At 47.2% G+C, this 21,123-nt stretch overlaps 1 protein-coding gene across 3 annotated transcripts in view; it reads right to left on the minus strand.

The window, feature by feature from the left end:
- The window catches only part of UBA3 (ubiquitin like modifier activating enzyme 3), a 304,096-nt gene that overhangs the window by 254,789 nt on the left and 28,184 nt on the right, over positions 1-21,123 (minus strand). For all 3 annotated transcript variants that reach the window (XM_085624784.1, XM_085624783.1, XM_085624785.1), the window contains one exon: positions 218-338. In XM_085624784.1, coding sequence (XP_085480910.1) covers positions 218-338 — 121 coding nt within the window. The remainder of the gene's footprint in view (positions 1-217; positions 339-21,123) is intronic.

Consider the following 21,123-nt stretch of genomic DNA (forward strand, 5'->3'; position numbering starts at 1 on the left):
ACTTACTATAAAGTAAAATTGTACAAAAGTCTAAATGATAAACAGCAAATTGAAAAGATTAATTGACCTTTGTTATATGGATACATTTTTAAAGTCAATATAACACAAAATATCATACTATATTTTAATAATTTAAATAAATAAATGTATGCAATAAATACATAGAACAATGGCACCACAATACAACTTGAGAATATTTAAACCAAATGTTTCTCACTTCAGTGCTGGGTTCGAAATCAGGATGTGTGAATGGTCCTGATCGCTCGAGGAATTTCTTAACATGGTTCCAGCGACCTTCCCAGTCTCCTGAGTCCCCACACCCACCATCAACAGCCATTCTGCACAGAATACAATAGATTTAGCTGCAAAATCTGTAGTAAATTAACCAAATACAACACTTATTCCAATGAGAATAGAGAAGAACATGCCATCATACTGAACGAGAAACAGGGGTGCTCATAAAAGTGAACATTTAATTACAGTGAGATTTAAAATGCTTTATAACTGCTTTACTTTGTACAAGGTTTCAATTACTTTTACCAGAGAGTGTATATGAAATGCTTTACATGTTGTTTCACATAAAATAGTCTAATACTGACTCTTTACCACATAGCAACAACCAAGGCATATTTGTGGATGCAATATGTATAGGTCAAAAAGACCTAAGTTAAAAACAAAAAACTAATATTCTTTCTACATTGCACTCATGTTGCACCCCAATAGCACTGACCACAATGCTGTAGCACATTTTCTTGTATTGAGCAATTTATTTGCTCATTTTCAGGTGAAGGGTTATGTTTTCTATCTATTTTCCATCTTACATTACGAATCTTGTTTTATATCCTGTCGTAGTTGTTACCAACTCAGTAAAGTAATGAAACTGGTATTAAAAACATAGGCCGTAGGTTCGAATTTTACAAGTTTGTGAAATATGAAAACACTAATTATCCAATGTGCTATTTGTAACAGACTAGCTTTAGTAAGCTACCATAAAGCCTTAAGCAGCTTAGTAAATAGAGGATCTTGTGTCAAGTTCCATTCAATAATGCCTTGGAAGTCAGCAAACAAGGATTTAGGATAGTGTAAAAGCTTATAATGCCACATTCTTCAATAGCACATGAAATTCCATCAATTCTTTCCTTTCTTGGTTATGTGGGGCACGATTTCCTATTCTTATACATAAGGCACATGAAATAACTACAGCTATAATTTTCTGCTGTGTTCCCCAAACACCGAGCATAGAATTCCATTAGAAAATGGATACAAAAATCTTAGTATATATTATGTCAGTAGAGACCATAATTATAAAGATTTTTAAAAAAGTATCTGTATCAAGAGCAATGGGTAAGGGGGACAAACTACCAGCTCCATCCTTAGAAGAATGGTCATTCACATTGCTTTGCAATTTACAACTCTGCCACAGGGAACACTCAAGAGAACACAAGACCTTTCCCAGAAGACCCATCTTTGTCACCAACCTCACTTTTGATCTAAAGGTCCTGCTGAAAATAATCCATATTCAGAGAACTCAACATAGTGCTGCTGTGGAAATTCTGTCAACTTAACTGACATCCACTCATCTATCAACTGTTCCCTATGAATTGGTCTAACAATATTGTACTTGGCTCTAAACCTACAGGCCCCAGGTCCTGAGGGTTAGGCCTAAACAATCCATAGGGCACAGTGCAGTGCATTTTAAAAGTTGAACATGTACTTTTAAGTTTTACATGTCATTGGTAGCGAAAAACTTGTTTTTAACTACAGCAAAGCTTACCTCTATAAAAATGGGACCCTCAGGCCTACTCTTCAGTACACTCGCCCGCAGCACGGCGGGGAGCGGCGCCGCGGGTGGCTGGCGGTTCCCCACAGGGAGGAAGAGTGCAAGCGAGGGTGCGAAACGCGGGCCTGCCTGGGCGCAGCTCCGGCGCCCTCGCAAAGAAGCGGTGCATACCAGCCCTGCCCAGGCAGGAAAGGCGGAGAGGCAGCCGGGTCGAGAGGCATCCGCCACCACCGTACCACCGCAGCGGGTATAAGAGTCAGCACCCCTGTGTAACCCCCAAACAGGCGCACGGGCAAAAAGGCTGTGGCCAGAGACTCCCGTGCTAATAGCAGACGAACGGAGTGTCCTCCACCATTGCATTAATAAGGAGCTAATTAAAAGGAGTAGAGCGCGAAAGCGAAACCAAGCAGGCACAAGATGGCGTGGAGCCCAGCGATCTGCAATTCCTAAGACAAAGGAAGTGAAAGTGAGAACTGCGAGCTACGAAGTCACGTGCACAGAAACGGCGACGGAGTGCAGCAAAAACCACCAGACTCTGACCGTACCCCTTGGCACCTGCAAATGTACCCGGAGCAGCAAGGGGTACAGCGCATAGGTGGGAGCAGTAGCGGGAGGCAGCGAGAACTGTGAGCTACGGAGGACGGGGAGTCACTGGTACTGGCACAGTAGCGGCGGCGGTGCACAGCTGAAAACCGCCATAGCCAACCATACCCCCCTGGTGCCTGTAATCACACCCGGAGCGGCGGGATATATGGAGCAGTAGCGGGAGGCAGCAGGTAGCAGAAAGCAGTAGCAGAAGTCTGCAACGCGAGAGCAGGCTCCCCTCTGGTGCAGGAGACCAAGTGAGCCCGAGTAAGACGCCTAAAATCGGGGGCTGAGACCAGGGCATACCAAGCCAGAACCATCAAACCCGAGGTCCAGAGGAGGACCACCTTTCCCACCGACAAAAGTGCAAGGGAAAAAAGAGAGGGAAGGAGTAACCTGCAGCGGCGCAAAATGGCACTGAGCCCGTCGATCCGCCTTCAGCAGGGAGGACAAAGGAGGTGATAGCGAAACCCACAAGACCACAATAGCGATGAACCCGCCATCACACATGCAGTAAGGGCATCACAGCAAGCCTCCATTTCTGAACCCTCCTACCTGATACCTCCTGACACCTGCAACCACACCCATGACGCACGGATAAGAGCAGTAAGTGGGGACAGTGGCAGGGGCAGCAAGAGGTGTGCACCGCATGTTTCCTACCAGCAGTGGCAACCACTGCTGCGTATCGGTCTACCCTCCACTTGTTCACAGGTGACAGAGACGGCGTGCAAGGTAATTAATGTGCAGTAGGGAAGGAGCAACCACAAGTCTGGGGCCCTGAAGGGACAATAAGGGCAGATAAATCCTCTCCCAACGGATGAACTGACGAAAGTTGTCCTCCTCTAGACTCTTAGGGTATTTGGGGGTAGTTCTATCTGAGTTAGGAGTGAGATGCACTCCTTGCCCCATTTCTCCACAGCTGTGCAGCACTTGGTGCCAGCTGCAACGTTTAGATTTGTGCAAGTACGCACCCTGGTCTTTCGCTACATTGGCAGCAGCCCCGACATTCTGGACACAGGGCATTTGAGCCCCTTTGAGTTGGCCAGTTGACCAGGGGGACCGGGAGGTTTGTAGGGTGCCAGGCCCCAATGTGTATGTGTGGTGCTAAGAAATGTATTTCATGTAGTTTGATTTTCGGACCCTGTTCTGGCTACCTCTAAATTGTGTTTTTATGATTTTGAGGTTGTCTTTCATACTTTGGTTTATGCTAGTGAAATTATGTTCCACCCTGTGTTTTTTGCCCCTAATGTTGGAGATAATTAGGAGGTAATAAGTGTCTAATATTATACTGTTGCGATTTTGGACGTACATTGGGTTTGGGGCCTATTGTGATGCTGTGCTTAATGTGGTTTATGTCTGAGGATGATGATAAGTATAGTGATTTTCCTCTTACACCACTCTATCTTCAGTCCTATCTTGTTGAATCAGCCCCCTGTTCTGAAGTAACAACCTGTTCCTAATCGCCTCACTTTCCTGTCTCCACAATAGCTCAGTTCCCTTCACCCGACGTCTAGATTATGGGCCCCCTTCTTGTCCTCATACTTCTCCTCACCACGCTTTCCTAGTAACACCCTTCCCTTATCCCCACCACCCACCTCCTCCACAATTTCCTAACATGGCCACCACTCGAATTAAGTCTGGAATTAATTACTACAAAATCATTTACCCTTCTAACCTGACTAAAGATGCAGCAAAACATTTCAAGCATAACACTATTGAATGTTTCCCTGATTCCCTTTTTGTTGATCAGTTTTACAATGGTCGTTATGGGAGGCTCAAAAACGATCTCATTTTTTTCACACACGACATACCCTCTTGGTCTACCAGCTTTTACAACTCCCTTAACGTCACCTCCTCCTCCTCTATCCCTCATGGGAAACAGCTGAAAATTTCCCCCTCTGCGGGTTTCAACGGCTCCCTCACTATCTCACTCTATAACAACGGCACTGTCATGATCCAAGCCAAAGACCCCTGTCTCTCTCTCTTTGACCACCTCTTCCCTTCCCTACTCCCCTGCGACCGGGCTATCCCATGACTCTTCATCTAGCTCCACCAATTACTCCCTTTCTCCTCCCTTGACCCCCCCCACTCTCCAATAGGCTGCACCCTTGGGAGGCACAGGTCGACTCCCTTCTCTGCCCTTCCCTCCCCTCCCATTCTTCCCCCCTCACAGTATGCCCCCCCCCTCTTCACTTCAGCCTTACCGCTAGCTAACACGCTCCTCGTCCAGTCTGCACCGTCCCGGCACTCCATTCTCATCTCCTCCCCCCTATCCCTACCGGCCACCCCCCTCCTTAGACCACCTCTCCTCCAGCCTTCTCCCCTAGTTAACTTTCCTTACGTTCCCCTTATTCCCTCCTCCTCTCTGCTTTTCCTCCCCATCCTCCCCTCACTATGTACCCCGATTTCCCCACAAATACATTCCATCTCGCTCCTTCCCCACACTCCTCCAGCAATGCTGTGCTACCCCCTTTCCCCAACGGGTAACCCTTTCCCTCCCTCGGACCGATCAGAACGACTTCCTTTCTTCAACTTCCCTATCTCCCAATTCCCCCCACTCTGCCTGATACCCACTCCCTCACAGCCACCTCACCTAGCTGCCAGGACCTCTCCAACCCCCTCCCCTCCCTTCCTCCCTATGACCCCACACACTCCTCCCCTCTCCTTCCGCCCCACCGCCTCACTTCTCTCCTATCGCCCCCTAATTTTGTCCTTAACTCCTATCCTTCTTGCAACGCCAACAACGACAACTCTCCTCCCACCCTGGTGCACCAACTCCTGCTCTCATCCAAAATCTTTCCCCACCTCTGAACCCTATTCCCCTACTCCCCTCCCGTTCCCCCACCTCTCCCTGCCTTCCACCGCCAAGTGCACCCCCTCCTGTTTCCATCGAGCCACCCAACATGCCGTGCTCTGCCTTACTCTCTCTGGAAAATAAGCTAGGCTCTCTAATCACCTCCATCTCACAACTTGAAGCTACCATTTTAGTTTTAAGCTCCAAGATCTCGACTTTTCCATACACCTCAATTCCTTTGGAAAACACTCACCCTCCCACGAGATGCACCTCGCACCCATACCCCATAATAGCTAAGCATAGCCTGTCGTCTGCAAATTCACACAAGCACTCGAACGCCACCCTTCTTCCACTTTCACTTCCCAGTAACCCTGTTATCTACACTATTGCGACCATCTCCTCTGTCAGAACCACTCATCCACCTAAACCCTCCAGAGCGCCCTCATACAAGTACAATATCCCCATCACCCCTCATAGCCCAAGTGCCCCCGTCACCAAAACAGTCGCGACAGAGCTGCGCTATATGCTCCACAACTGCAGATCTGCAATAAAACACAAACTTGAAATCTCTGATTTCATCAACTTGCACAATATTGACATGCTCTTCCTCACAGAGACCTGGTTTAACGATACCTCTCACTCTATGTTTGATCTCCTTGTACCCACAGGCTATTCTATACTTAGAAATGACAGAATTGACAAAGTAGGGGGAGGTGTTGCAGTCATCTTTAGAACCTCCCTTCAACTTAAGGCTCTTCCTAACAGCTCCTTCCACACTTTTGAATGCCTATCTCTTGAGCTTCAATTGCACCACCGCTCACCTCTCAGATTCCATGTTATCTACCACCCGCCTGGTAGCAGCCCTTCGTTTATGGAGGAACTCACGGACTGCATCAGTTACCAATACTCGCAAAGTGACAATCAGATCTTTGTGGGTGACTTCAATGTCCACTGGGGCTCGCCTCAAGACACCTATGCGAATTTGCTGGCCACCTTCCTCTCTGCAAACGATCTTATCCAACACTGCACTGAAACAACACACTCTAAGGGCTCAACCCTGGACTGTGTTATTTCTAAAGCAGGCTTGCTGACCATCGCTACCCCTTATTCATGTAGACTGGTCTGACCACCTCCTCATCGAATTCTCTCTTCACCTATCACACTCTATAACTCTTGGCCAGCCTTAGAGTGCTTCTTCCTGGTTCCGTGACACTCAAAATATTGACCTCAGTACCCTCTGTGATTCTGCCTTGCTATCACTTCCAAGGCTAGACCCGGACCTAGATGTTAACGAACTCACCTCCCAATGCCTTACAGTCCTTGCAGTCGAAATCAATAATGTCGCTCCTCTCCAAAGCAAAAAGAAAAAGCCCACTCCCTCAGCACCTTGGTTCAACAAATCCCTCTATGAAGAAAGGAAGTACCTAAGAGTCCTTGAGAAACAATGGAGACAAGCGCCCTCCACCGAAAATTTGGCCACGCTTCGTTCAGGAAGATCCAAGTACCACAAGCACATCTTCCTTGGAAAAGCGTTGCACTTCAAATCCCTCCTTGAAAATAGACCCAAAAAACTATTCGACCTCATCAAGAACCCAAACGGCTCTCCCCCAACCTCCAAATTGGAGGAATCCACAAAGAAAGCAGCGGAATTCGCTATATTCTTTGACGAAAAGGTGAAATCACTTGTAGATCAGGTCTTTCATCCTACCCCTACAGAGGAGCGCAAATCCTTAACCATTTGGCAAAACTTTGACCCCATCTCTGATGATGCCCTCCTTAAATGCATCCTCGATACAAAGACCTCTAACCATGCTCTTGACCCCATCCCTAGTGCCATTGCCATTGACTTCTATACCCATTCTCTTTCCTATTGGACCACTCTGGTCAACCTCTCCCTCAGTCAAGGCTCCCTTCCTGTTTCCTTCAAAACTGGGCAGGTCACCCCTCTGCTTAAAAAACCCACTGCTGATGCGAACGACCTCAACAACTACCGTCCCATCACTAACCTACCCTTTCTTGCGAAAATCACAGAAAAATGTGTAGCGAAACAACTCTCTCGCCATATCAAGGACAATGATCTTCTTGACAATTTCCAGTCCGGCTTCATTCAAAACTGCAGCACTGAAACAGCCCTGCTGCTAGTGATTGATGACGCGCTGCGGATACTCGATTCAGGGGAGTCTTGTCTTCTAATTCTTCTTGACCTTTCTGCAGCCTTTAACACTGTCAATCACAACACTCTCCTTAACACTCTTCAACAGAGAATGGGCATGGAGGGCACTGTGCTCAAATGGTTTGCCTCCTTCCTCTCTGATAGATCCCAAATGATCAAAATAGCGAACAGTCTTTCATCTCCTTTGGCGGTCAGTCAAGATGTCCCTGAAGGCTCTATACTTGCACCCACACTGTTCAATCTCTATTTAGAACCGTTGGGAAATCTCCTGAGTAAATCCGGGATCCACTATCATCTATATGCGGACGACACTCAAATCTACCTTAAGGTGGCCTCCACTCACGATCTCTCCTTCCTAAGCTCTACTCTCGACTCCATTCAAAACTGGATGTAAACTCATCAACTGATCCTGAATCCCTCCAAAACTGGCGCCGGGAAACTCTTTTTGGGTAGATGTTGCGCCTTACAAGTTCAAAAAATAAATAAATAAATAAACTGAATTCCTCCTTCTCTCCTCCTCACTTTCTCCTCCCCCAGTGCAATCATGGATGGATCAGATTAATCTACTGAACAATAAACCCATCATTGTCGAGAGCGCAAAATCCCTTGGTGTCATACTCGACAAAAAACTCAATCTACTCTCCCACATCGATTCCATTGCAAAGTCTGCTCGATACCAACTGCGCCTTCTTTGGGGGATTCGTCGCTTCTTCCCGGAGCACGACCTTAAAACCCTGGTCCAATCGCTGGTTCTCTCCAGATTGGACGACTGCAATTCTCTTCTTGCTGGCCTCCCCAAAACCCACCTGTCCCCCCTGAAGTCTGTTCTCCATTCAGCAGCTCGCTTCATTTATGGGACCAAAAGAAGCCACCACATCACACCCATTTTATCCACCCTCCGTTGGCTTCCCATAGAGGCAAGATCTATCTACAAGACTGCCTGTATCACCCACAAAGCCTTGCACTCCTCCTCCCCTCGCTACCTGGCGAATAAACTGAAACTCTCTGGAGGCTCCAGACCATCACGTAATGCTGAAAATGTATTGCTTGAACCTACCACTTTCAAGATGGAAAGATCGATGGCCCAATCCTTTTCAGGCAACGCGGTGAGAATATGGAACTCACTTCCGCCTTAGCTCCGGACCACCACCTCCTCCCAGGCCTTCAAAACAGACCTCAAAGCTCTCCTCCTTCAAAGACACTTCCAAATTTAATTCACGCCCTCTATTTTCTGAAGGAAGTCCTTCCATTATAGGAAATTCTGTTCTCCATGCCTATAGAAGTGCCTTCCCAGTGCATTTTTGTGTTTTGAGTGTCTGCCATTTAGTGCAGTATTATACCTCTACTTGTACTTTGTATGCTCTTGTAACCTGCACACGTCACTTTTTCCTTTTGTAACGTATCGTTTGCTACCTCTTGTATTTTGTTTGCTCCTGATACTTGCACAATTGTCACTATTGCCTCATGTAACGTAACGTTTGATTTTGTAACATGCTCACTTGTAATTTTTCAGCTTATGTATCATTACTGCTCCTATTGTGAAGCGCTCTGACACCTTTGGGTAAAGTCCGCGCTATATAAAAACGCATTAAATAAAATAAATAAATAAAAAACTCCTGGACCTTTCAGGACTACAAAAGGACGCCCTGCTGCCGGAGACCTGTCCTGCCTGTAGAGAAGAAAACTGTACATGTATACTTTATCCCAGGCTGAAGTGACTCCAAGCGTCAGCTCACTCACTTCTGGTTATAATCTATGAGGATACAACAAGCTCCAGAGGTCACCCTGAAACTGCCCAGCTGACTTTCTGTCCTGGAGCTGCCTAGACCTGCGGCTATCTATTGCAGTAAGTTCCTGAGCCCCAAGAGGTGCCCCTCAGGGCATGGGCCCTTTGAGTGGCATCAGTTGAGCTCCGCCTAAACGAAAAAGAGAAACCCTCAAGTTCTGGGATGTTTGCGACTGGGACCATTCGCTCCAAGATCTTGCAACCCGCCAACATGAAATACTGGTGGACCCGACACTTGACGTTACAGCAACCATCCGCGAAGATCGATAATGCAAGACCTGCACTTCGACTTGCAGCACAGACAGCCTGGGGTGTCCACCAATGCGAATCTCCAGTAACGACTGACCACGACACCAGGCCTACTCTTCACGCTTACACAACGAACATCCGCGACACTCTCCACCACGAACTGGACTCTTTGTGCTAGACTGAATAAAGTAACTTTTTAAACTGGACTTACCTGGTACCTGTAACCAGCCCGCGCTCCATCGCGGTCGGCCTGAACTTCTGATTTTCACCCGATCTCGTCCGACCAAATAACCGCAAGTGGTGCTTTGTGCTTTTAGGCACCAAACTTACCTTAAATCTTTGAAATTGCATATCTCCGGTTCTACTGATTTTTGTTTTGATCTCAAATAATTTACCAAATTTTACTCTATTTTTCTAAATTGGTTTGGTCTTTTTAGGTCTCACGCCTAGCGTTGCAGTGAGCAGAACTGCTCGCGCAGCGCAAGACCTTATGTAGGGGCTTCAGAAAGCTGACCACACACTCTTGCTTTTGTTTTTGTCGGCTGCAATTGGCTTTTGCATGAGTTTAAAAAAAAATAAAAATACAGCACGCAATTGGGCAAAGGCGAGCGCATGTCCTGCCTTTGCTCCGCCCATTACCCACTGGTGTCTGTTACGCACAGCAGCGGCATCTGCTTTTAATTATGCGCGTTCGCTTTGCTGCCGCGCTCACTTGCCCCCGCTCCTCTGTGGTGCGCGTGCACTACTAGTTTCGATTCGCACCTCTCACAAGCCTCCTGCCCAGCGGTGAACATGTCGCTGTGATTTAAAGTTCCAACCAACGCCGTTCGCCTTGACTTTCATTCCCTCCATCAGACGCTCTGATTGATTTCCACAAGGCCTTGCGCGATAATATGTACAAGCGCGGGCTTTGTTGCAAAGACATTGCCTCGCTGTGTAAACAGAGCCACCATCAAGTGTGTGCATTATGTGTCAGCAGAGTAGCGTACTGGAGTCACCGAGCAGTTAAACGCACGGAACCTCGGGTGTCGATTTTGTGAAGCTCATTGGAGTATCCAGCAAGAACAGAAACTAGCCTGCGTTTCCCCGGTAAGACATTGCCTTGCTGTGTAAACAGAGCCACCTTCAAGTGTGTGTATTATGTGTCAGCAGAGAAGTGTACTGGAGACACCGAGCAGTTAAACGCACGGAACCTCGGGTGTCGATTTTGTTGTAAGCAATTCCATTGGCTGGCATTGGAGTCTCGAGCTTGTTGCTTTCTATTGAGAGTAATTTTTGTGTTGAGAGTAATTTTTGTGTAGCTGTCTGTTGGCAATAGGCCTTGCGTTACTAAAAATTAGAGTTATTGGTGTTGCATTATTATTTGAAACGCCAAAAGCTCAAACTTTTACTAATGCGAGACCTATTGCATTGCAAATGCTTGTTTCTTGTGTTTTCACTTTACTCTTGTGTTGTATAAATACCTTACACATGGTCCATAAGTTAAGCCTGACTGCTTTTGTGTCAAGCTGCCAGAGGGCTAAGCAGAGGCTACTTTAGTGACTTTAACGGAGGAGGGTTTCACCCCCTCAACCCAATTTCTCACAGTATGCCTTTTCACTTAATTTTACCAACCTTTATAATATAGCATCAGCAATGTGCCCTAGTGCATTATTCAAACAGACTACATACGCCTAGAACTAGCACAGGAGAAAAGAAGGCTATTGTTTTAAAGATAAAAAACGGAATAGTGACCTTCCACTCGGTTTTACAACAAAACTATTGGATACAGTGCACTAGAACTTTTAACAACACTCACAAAAATGCAATCCAAACCTGGGTTCAATCTGATGCAGTGGAAGGATTAACGCAATTGTGCCAATGCGATGACAGGTCATAGTGAAAAGATTAGTGCAATGGTAGGTCTGGGACAGAACGAGGGCACCATTTTTCTAGACAGCTGGCAAAAATGCAGCCAACACTGAGCTGGTGATGGAGGTTGCATGCAGGCGATAATCCAGTGATGTCACTGTGCAGACGTAGGCAGGCCAAAGGCAAGCCCATCTGCTCCAGTCAGTGTCTGGACTGCCAGGAGTCTTGGTCCTCCCCCTAACTACCAGTATCCAGCCGCGCTCCGCCACACTCTCAACCCCGCACGCCGCACTGCTTCCACATCACACAAAATGCAATTAGTGTGGACATGTACCTCCTAAAAATTCTCATGTACTCTACACCAACCACTCCCAGACCAGCAGCGCCCTACTAGCTCACACAAGACAAACCAGAAACTCACTCCCGCTCACAGAGACCAAACACCACCCATACAACATGCCACACTCGCATGCATGCTCTTTAACTCCCTCTCGCTCACCAAATATGCCACAGATCTATGGGAACTACTGCACAACCACAACCCCACAGAAACTTGGCTAAAACCAACCTCTGCACTGGAAATCGCTACAGCCAACCCTGCTGGAGAACAAGATTGCCAGGTAAGACGGTCAGCACAAGCCTGGAGTTTTGGTCGCCATCATATTCCAAGATACCATTAGCTGCACCGCCTACCTCAACACCCCAACATCTACATGAAACACCTCATGTTCAAGATACGAATCACATGGGGGGGCTGACGGAGTGGATGCCGCTCTGGTGGGGCCATCTGCTGCTGCTAGCTGTGCTGAAAGGCATTTGGAAATTGGACCCAATAGGGATTACCACAGTGGTGGTTCCGGGAGCAATACGTCAGTTTGAACCACGCAGCAGAGGAGGGCAGACACCACCTCTGGGCACCCGCGACCCGCGACGGAGGAAAAGAAGCATAGCGAGGAACAAGCTGTTGTGCTTTCCCTTGATGATTTGGTCGCCGGAGAGAGTTTCCTTTTGCATTGGAGTCGGGGCTTCGTCTGGGCTTTCCACGGTCCTTGCCCTCGTCATTTTCTTCGCTGCCATTTACTCGCTGTCTATGGAGGTTCGTATCATCACACCTGTTTTCCTTTAGACCGACAGCGAACGCTCTGCTGCTACACGCCCACAATTAACAAGCTCAGTGTGCGAAGGTTAATTCTGCCTGACAGCGTTCTGCAAATCACCATTGCCCAGAGTACCTCCCAGCGTTGGCTCCTTTATTTGTAACCCTGATCCCCTCTGTGAACTATAACAAAATAAACTCGCCTGGAACAGCAAATCATTGTGGGGTTTTACAAGTTCATGTTTTAGACCTTGCTCCTGTTTTGTTTGAGGAATACGTCGTAACCTGAAAAAGATCGTTTTCCCTTTTCCTGCTACGGAAAACTGCCCTTGTAACTTGTGCCTCCTGTTCATAGACTTTTAAACCTTCGGAGAATAGCAAGCTTTTCCACCACCCTCCGTCTAAAAAATAAATGGAAAACAAACGAGGAGTTTGAGAATACGGAGTCGCTTTGTTTAATGACAATTCTAAGCACCAGAGTGCTGTAATCAGGAGGGGACTATTCCACGTTTGTTTAACCACAGCACAGACAAAAAGCCAAAAAATACAGACATTCATCTTTTGACTTTTCATTTGTGAAGAGACCTGTAAGTACGCCTTGATTTTCTGACGGAATCATTGCTGGGTGCCTAAGGTATGGATGGTACACAACCTAGTGTTTAAGTATTACCGCTACTCAGTTATTTCTTGCATCTCAGACCTCCTTATGTGCATAAAGGAGCAAACACAGTTGGATGCTCGGGATTCTACCAGAATAGTTCACAACAGTGGAAACTGAATAACTGCGGGGTGCCGCTCGTAGGCTCATCACTGAAGTTACCTGACCTGGGCTGCTGCTGCTAATCTCCGTGGCTCGTGGGCTCTGCTAAGGACGCTGCGCTGTGCGGAGGGCGCTATCACCTGGGATTACCACCGACCGGGACTGCGAGGACCAGGCTGCTTGGCGGCGCTCATAGCTGGTTCCTCTTCCCGGCTCCTCCCTTTTTGGCCCCCGCCCCTATTGCTCAGCCCTCCTCCCGCGCGCAAGCGGGACGCGCGCGGGACGTAGCCCGGGGCGAAGACCGGGCAAAGAGCGGGCCCTCTGAGGCACGAGGAGACCGGGCCGGGTGAATTCCTTTACCCTCAAGCAAACGTGAGTTGTGTGTGTGATATTTGTATCTATAACTATGGCCGAGACTGTCCCTACAAACGCACCCACAACCACTGGTGGTACAAACAAAGGTACATTGGTTGATTATTTTATAAAGGTTGCTGCGCCCACGGACAAGGAGATCACGCTCGCTGAACGAAGGGCTGAGCGACGACGGTCCATAGAGTGTATTAAAAACAGGACACCATTGGATAATTTGTCTCCTCCGACCCCCATTGAGCTAAGTTCTCCTACCCTTACGCAGGAGGCACTAGCTATTGACAATGTTCCTGTGCTGCTTAGAGCCATTGATTCTACATCTGACAATTCCTATTGTCTGCATGGCTCCACTGATCTGCCTCCGTCCAGTACTCTCATCAAGGAAATTGACACCATTATTACTCCTTCTCAACCTAAGGCTAAGGCCCCCAATAAGAAGGTGGGGAGGGTTGTGGTACCCAAAGTTTCAAGGCCCCCTCCCCCTAAAAGAAGAAAGAGGTTAGGTGATTTGCCAAAGGACAAGATTTATCACTCTGACTTTGGCAAAAGACCCACTCAAACTTCAGTAATTACACCTTTGCCTTTGCCAAAGGCACCAGACGCTTTACCAATAATACACGCCGTGGCCATATCATCTCCTACTTCTTTGGCACCCCCTCCTACTGATCTGACTTGTTCCCCGCTGCCCCTACTCAATGTAGGTCCGATGCCATCCTATCTCGAGGGCATCGAGCAATTGATAAGGTCATTTATCCTACCCATCATCGAAAGATTAAAAAACATAGAACAACGCCTAGGGGACCTAGAATCAGTAATTATAAAAAACCCGGGGGCACGCAAAGATCCTGCACAACCAGTCCTGCCCCCCCCTGTGGTACCAGCCTTAGCTCCAATTCACACTAGGAAAAATGACCTGCCTAGTCTTAATTGTCAGTCTAGGGCCAAGTCCTTTTCCAACATAGCTCATCAATGTCTCGGCCAAAGCGAAGTGGGTGAATTATTAAAGGAAACACCATCCCCTACTATAGAAACAACACTAAATGAGAGGGGCGGGAATCAGCCTTTAGCTAGGGTAAGAGACCGACCTAGGCATCTAGTCGATCTACCCCCAGAGGCGGTTCCATATGTGGTAGTGCTCACAAGAGTCCCGCCTCTGGAAAAGGGCAAAACTGAAGGTTTTCACGAGCTCAAAAATAAAACCATGCACTGGCTCATGTCAAACAGACCCCTCCCTTTTAACATTAATGGGGAGATATTATACGTCCGGAGACTTCCTTGGCTAGGTGCGTAGAAGCAAGGACATCGAAGGGGATGTAATAATCATTAACTTTAGAGACCCTAGAGCAGTCAATCATATCTTAGACTACCCTTTGGGTAATACCTGTGGGTCCATAAATCCCCGCGATTTGTTATACTTCTATCCAAGACCTTTAGTCTCTTATAACGCATATTCAAGGGCCCCAGTACAAATGACGACACACCGCGCACCTTCTGCATTCTCTGCTCCCCCTATTAAATATTGTAATACCTATGCACCCACCTCAGTGGCTTCACAAACTGCACCAGAATGGGTTATGGTGCCCCATGAGAGTCACAGACATGGCCCAAGGAGGGTGAACCATAGGCTACCATTTACTCCCCTTGAAGTCGCAAATAGATTCGGCGCCTTATCAGGAGTCGATGACTGCGACTGACATAGGGGTCTTTTCGACCACGGGCCTAGTTCTTTGGTGTACCAGGCTGTGGACATTAATCCGATTCTTCTTCAATTGCAGATTCCTTGCCCGCAATACTCCATCATTTCTGGGCTACCTCCGCCTCCACCTGAGACTCATACAACGTCTCATGAATACATTCCTTTGGTTGTAGAAGAGTCAGCTATAAATCCTTACTGTTCAGCACTCAGGGTGGAGAGGAAAAAGGCGCAGGGTGGTTGTTTGTCAAGACAGATTAGTCCGATACAGGGTTCATTAACCAAGGACCGTGATGATACAGGGGTTTGCGCCCTTTTAAGGCCGGTACAATGCACTCCGGTTGAGATTGCTACGATCACAGATAGGGCTGTGAGGTCATTGGAAATCCTATCATGGAACGTTGCTGGGTTGCCTAACAAGTTGGATAGTAGTGAATGGGAAACCTTCATTAAAGAATATGATATATGCATGTTCCAAGAGACGTGGGCCAGAGTAAACCATTGTTACCCCGGGTTTGCAACATTTAACGTTCCAGCCAGATGGGGAGGGAAGGGACGCCCATCTGGCGGTTTATCAATATGGATCGCTTCCCATCTAGGCTGTACGGCCGAGATGATAGAAACAAACTCATCTGACATCCTGTGTGTTGTCTTACGTTGGCCCACTGGGATGGGCATGACCCTGGTAAATATATACTCCAGACCGGTCGGAGTTGCGGCCACCTCAAGGACAATGGAGGACTTACTGATATTCCTTGATTCTTTATCAGGCTCAGAATCACTCTTGGTTGGAGGTGACTTTAACATCCAGTTTGAACCATTCCCGATCCACCTTGACTGGCTTAGTAGTGAGGAGGATGACCTCTGGGAAATCCCAAGCATTGCGGGTCCGCCAGTTAGGTCATCATCACCTCTCCTACTTCAAGTTATAACAATGACCCTGGCAAACTCACTTAGAGCTTGCAATGGTAGGTTCCAAGGGGACATACAGTCACAACCTACTTTTAATAGACCAGGTCAGGAGTCCCGGATAGATTATGTATTGATCAAACTTCAGGACTGGAAACTGGTCCTAGATTTTAAAATAGCCCCCAGGCTAGACAGCGACCACAACGCTCTAATCCTTTCATTAGCCGCTGACGGTTTTTTTTAATGCTGCTGCTCCAGGGAATAGATTATCTGCCCCAAGTCTTACCTTATCCAGCAATAGGCGAAGAATAAGGTGGGACAAACTGCTAGAGAAACCGGATTGCATAACGACCATCTATGAGCTAGTGGTATCAGCTCTTGAAAAAGTGGAAAGCCTCCTCCCTCAATTGCCCTCGTCGGATGGATGCCTCTCCCTCGGGGACACTCACCAGACCCTTTGCGATAACCTTGCTGAGGTATTGAACCCTGTGGTCCGGGACAGGAAATCGAGGAGAGAAAGAGCCTCATGGTTCAATGCCAGTTGCAGAGAAGCTAAGAAAGACCTTCTTCGGGCATTTAAAAACAAGGAGGCCCCCTCGGTAATTAGGGAAAAGAGGGTTGCTTACAAGCTCCTCCTTGAAAATGCCAAAATCGACTGGGACTGGGAGAACTGGGCGGAAATGACATCTGCACTTAAAACCAGAGACCCAAGGAAATTCTGGCAAATAGTCAAACATGGCTCAGCTGAGCCTGTTATGGCTATAGAAGGAAATATTGCGCCAGAAGTATGGGAGGAACATTTTTCTTCACTTTATAGTAGGGCTGGGCTGGACCAAATAGGAATCCAGGCCGGGACCTCAGCTGCCATAATCATTGATAATCCATCTGAGATGGAAGATTTCAACTTGGAGGAACTGGAAATGGCAATAACTCGCCTTTCCATTGGAAAAGCGCCAGGTCTTGACAAGCTCCCAGGTGATCTCTTCAAGCACGAGGTTGGAATTTGGGCACCCTACCTTTTGGTACTGTTCAATGCCATCATCCATGGGATGGCGGTCCCTCCAACTTGGCTCGGAGCGGAGATCGTCCCCATTTTCAAAAGGGGCTCACCTTTGCTCCCTGCCAATTACAGACCGATCAGTCTGATAGACGTCCCACAGAAGCTTTTCGCGAGGCTTCTGTTGGACCGTCTCTTGGACTGGATCGAAGAGAGGGACATCCTGAGCCCCCTCCAGGCAGGGTTCCATCAGAAGACCTCCACCATAGACCAGGTCTTTAGGCTGTCCCTTATATATTGGAAAACTATACAGCTGGAGGGTGGCAGTCTCTATACTGTATTTGTGGACTTAAGGGCAGCCTTTGACCTGGTTCCACGCGGCAAGCTCTGGGAAGTGCTGGCGAATGTTGGGGTTCCAGCTGATCTTTTGACAATGATCATCCGCCTCCACACTAACACCTATGCTTGTGTGAGGTGTGGTAGTCAGGGTGCTCTATCAAATAAGTTTCCCGTTGACAGAGGGGTAAGACAGGGGTGCGTACTCGCACCAACCCTGTTCTGCCTCTTTGTCAACGGGGTTATTGATCACCTCAATGGGGTCCAGAACTCGGATGTCCCAAAGCTGGCGGGAAGGAGGGTTCCGGCAATTATGTTTGCAGATGATACCCTCCTTCTCTCCAAGTCGCCGATGGGAATCCAGCGTGTGCTGGATGGTTTTGGGGACTTTTGCAGAGAGCACGGATTGGAGATAAACACTTTAAAGACAAAATTCATGGCCTTCAATCCGCCACCCAGGTTTCACCGCATCCCACGTATAGGGAATAACACACTCGAACGAGTCAACACCTTTGAATACCTTGGTGTTACCCTTAATGAGGAATTGGGGTGGGGTCCGCACCAGGAGAAAGTAAGGATGAAACTAGTGCAACATGTGGGTGGGATACTAAGGATGGTAGGGAAGAATAGGTCGACCCTCAAACCCATAGGCCCACCACTCCATATTTACAGGGTGCAAGCCAGAGGAGCTGTTACATATGGTAGTGAATTATGGGGTCATAAAGTCTTGGAAAGTCTGACTAAAGAGGAGAATAGATTTCTCAGGTGTCTAGTAGCTCTTCCTCCTAGTACACCCCTAGTGCCTCTAAGACTCGACCTAGGCATTAGACCCCTGGGAGAAGAATTGGCACTTCGCCCTGTGATCTACTGGCGCAGATTGTGGGCGGTGCCCAAATTGATTCATTACAGACAGGCCCTGCAGGAAGTTCTTAGTTTTCCAAACTCGGGGAACATTGCTTGGCTTAAATTTGTAAGGAATAGTCTGGTGGGCCTAGGTCTAGATGCACTTTGGAATGATCCTCAGGATGCCTGTCTCAGGCTTCCCAAAAAAGTTTTAACCAAATTGTATTACAACTCCAAGGCTCCCACACTTCGACCTTCAAAATCTTTAGGGTCCTTAACGCACCAATTCCTTTACATGAAGAACACCTATAGCTTTGAATCGGTCCTTGACAATGTTTACCCTGTAGTAATTAGGAAGCTCTATTTGCAATGGAGGCACGGGTCCTTGCCAATTCGTGCACTTACTAGTCTTTGGTCTGTGTTGACATCCAGTATTTGCCCGGCATGTGGGGTAAGCGATGAAACCGAACTGCATATTATATTTTTTTGTCCGGGCTATACTGAGGCGCGCAGGAAATGAATCATTCCCGCTTGTAGGAATTTGGGTTTCATCAGGTGCCACGAAGCCTTTAGAATTCTCAAGAGTGAAATGGCTGTTCACATTGTATTTGCTGTGGCCAAATTTCTGGGGGCTTTATGGCACAAGCGGAAACGGTATTTAAAAATGTTATCATGATTCATCTTGCTCTGTGTTAAAAGGCATATGATTTTATGTAATCAGCAGATATCTAGCTGTGTGGCTGAACCAATGTTATATTTCCTTTTATCCCCTTTTATTACCAATTTTAATTACCAAATGTATGGTTTTTAAATGCTTTTATACTCATCTTATGTACTTTTATGGAGATTTCTCCGAAATAAAGTTTTCTTGAATTGAATTGAATTGATTACCACTCTGAGTGACGTCATGAGCAGACTGTCCTCAAGTCCTTTCCGGCCACGCAAGTGGAAAACCAATTCAGTTGTAGACCGTTTCATCGCTATTTTAAGCTGCGCCATGCGTTAACCCCATACATTGTAGCCCTGTCTGACCTCCCTGAATTGAACCCTTTGGAGGCTAAATTTATTATGGGACAGCTGGGAAACCACAAGATTTCAAAGATCTATCAGATGCTTTAGTCCCATCACCCGGACAAATTCCTTGCTCCCCGGCAGGCGTGGGAGGCTAATGTGGGGGCTCTGTAAAACAAGGATTGGACAGATGCTCTGTGGGATCCTTGTGCTGCGGCCATTGCAAATAGACTTCAACTGATCCAGTTTAAATATCTCCATAGGGTACATTTCACCCGTCCTCAGCTGTTGTGGATGGGGGTGAACGCCTCCCTAACATGTCTTCGATATGCACGGGATGGAACATTTTAACACACGGTATGGGGCTGCCATGCATTGGACCGGTTCGGGCAAGTGGTGATGTCCTGTTTGAGTTTGGTCTTGAACTCGCTCTCCTCCACATCACTGATACACTGGCCTGTAATAGATACAAGCTGTCATTACTGTTTCTGGGTCTGACTCTGGGGAAAAGAAAAAAGAAGAAAAAAAAAAAAAACAGAACAAGAGAATGCAAGGCCAAGGCCCCCCGGCTCTGGTGGTGTGGACAGATTATAGGGGCATTGAGTTGGAACCTGTCTGTTCTATGCGGTAAAAGGTAAATGATGAAATTAGTCTGCTTATGGGTTTAGATGAGGTAGGGTGGGAATGGAACAGATGATCTGGTCATTGGAGTTGCTCTGTAACCTATTGCTAGAATGTGGGTGGGGGAAGGGGTGGGGCTGAATGTGTAGGTATTTTATTTTGTTTATGCGTTTCTCTCTTATATTTTATTTTTCTTTATATGTTGGCCTTTCAGGCTATGTTCATCTTTCAAAAATCAATAAAATTGATTTAAAAAAAAAAAAACAGAAAAGATACATATCACAGTCAAGTTCTCCTTGGATGGAACCCTTGTATACAGACCACTAGGACACCGCATCAAGTTCACCAGCAACATCAAAGACTTAATCGTACCCCTCATCATCAACGCCAGCACCTTCATCCTCCTCTGGGACTTTAACTTTGACCTAGAAGCCCACATCAACCAAAACACTACTGCCCTCTGCCCTTCTAGAAATTCCAGAAATCTAGGTCTCAACCAGCATGTTTATTGAAACCACCCACACTGCCGGACACCTTTCGGACTCAATTTTCTTCTCAATCAGCAACAACACAGTCGACAAGCCAGCAACTATGACCAGGATAGGCCATGCCGTCACCAATTTCAGCATACACATCACACACCACCACAGATCTACCACAATCAAACACCCAGCACAGCTGGAAAAGCATCACAGAAGAGCAGTGGGATTCTGCCATCTCTGCACACTGGCCCGAGCACACTAGCTACTTGCAGAAATCCATCAAGATCCTCAATCACCTCAAGCGCCTACACTCTGGCTCCTCTCAAGAGCAACTCAATGGCAATAGCCCGACGACAGGCCAGTTGGTAGACAGAGGAACTAAAGTTGATGAACCGCCACTGTAAGCAATTGGAGTGCAAATGGAGAATAAGCAAGCCACAACAGATAAAGACATCTTCAAATCGGTCCTAAGACGATACCACCAGCAGATGCGAAACACAAAGCGCACAGCTCTTGCAGATTTAATTGGTGCCGCCACTAAAATCAGCCAGCAAATCATTGCCATAATCAAAGTTTTCATTGCGCCTCCAGCAACATCACCCCTTTTCAAGTCCTTTGTAACAAGCTATTGGAATTCTTCTGTAACAAAATCAACTCATATATGGCAACTCTGACCCGCAATCAGACCCTATTACCATTGCAAATCAACTTCCCATCACGGCTGAAGAATGAACCCTGACCTTAATGGCCTGCCGTTGCTACTGTTGACAAAATTGCTACCACGAGGA

The sequence above is a fragment of the Triturus cristatus genome, chromosome 9 (assembly GCF_964204655.1).
Source record: "Triturus cristatus chromosome 9, aTriCri1.1, whole genome shotgun sequence".
Classification (NCBI taxonomy): Eukaryota; Metazoa; Chordata; class Amphibia; order Caudata; family Salamandridae; genus Triturus; species Triturus cristatus.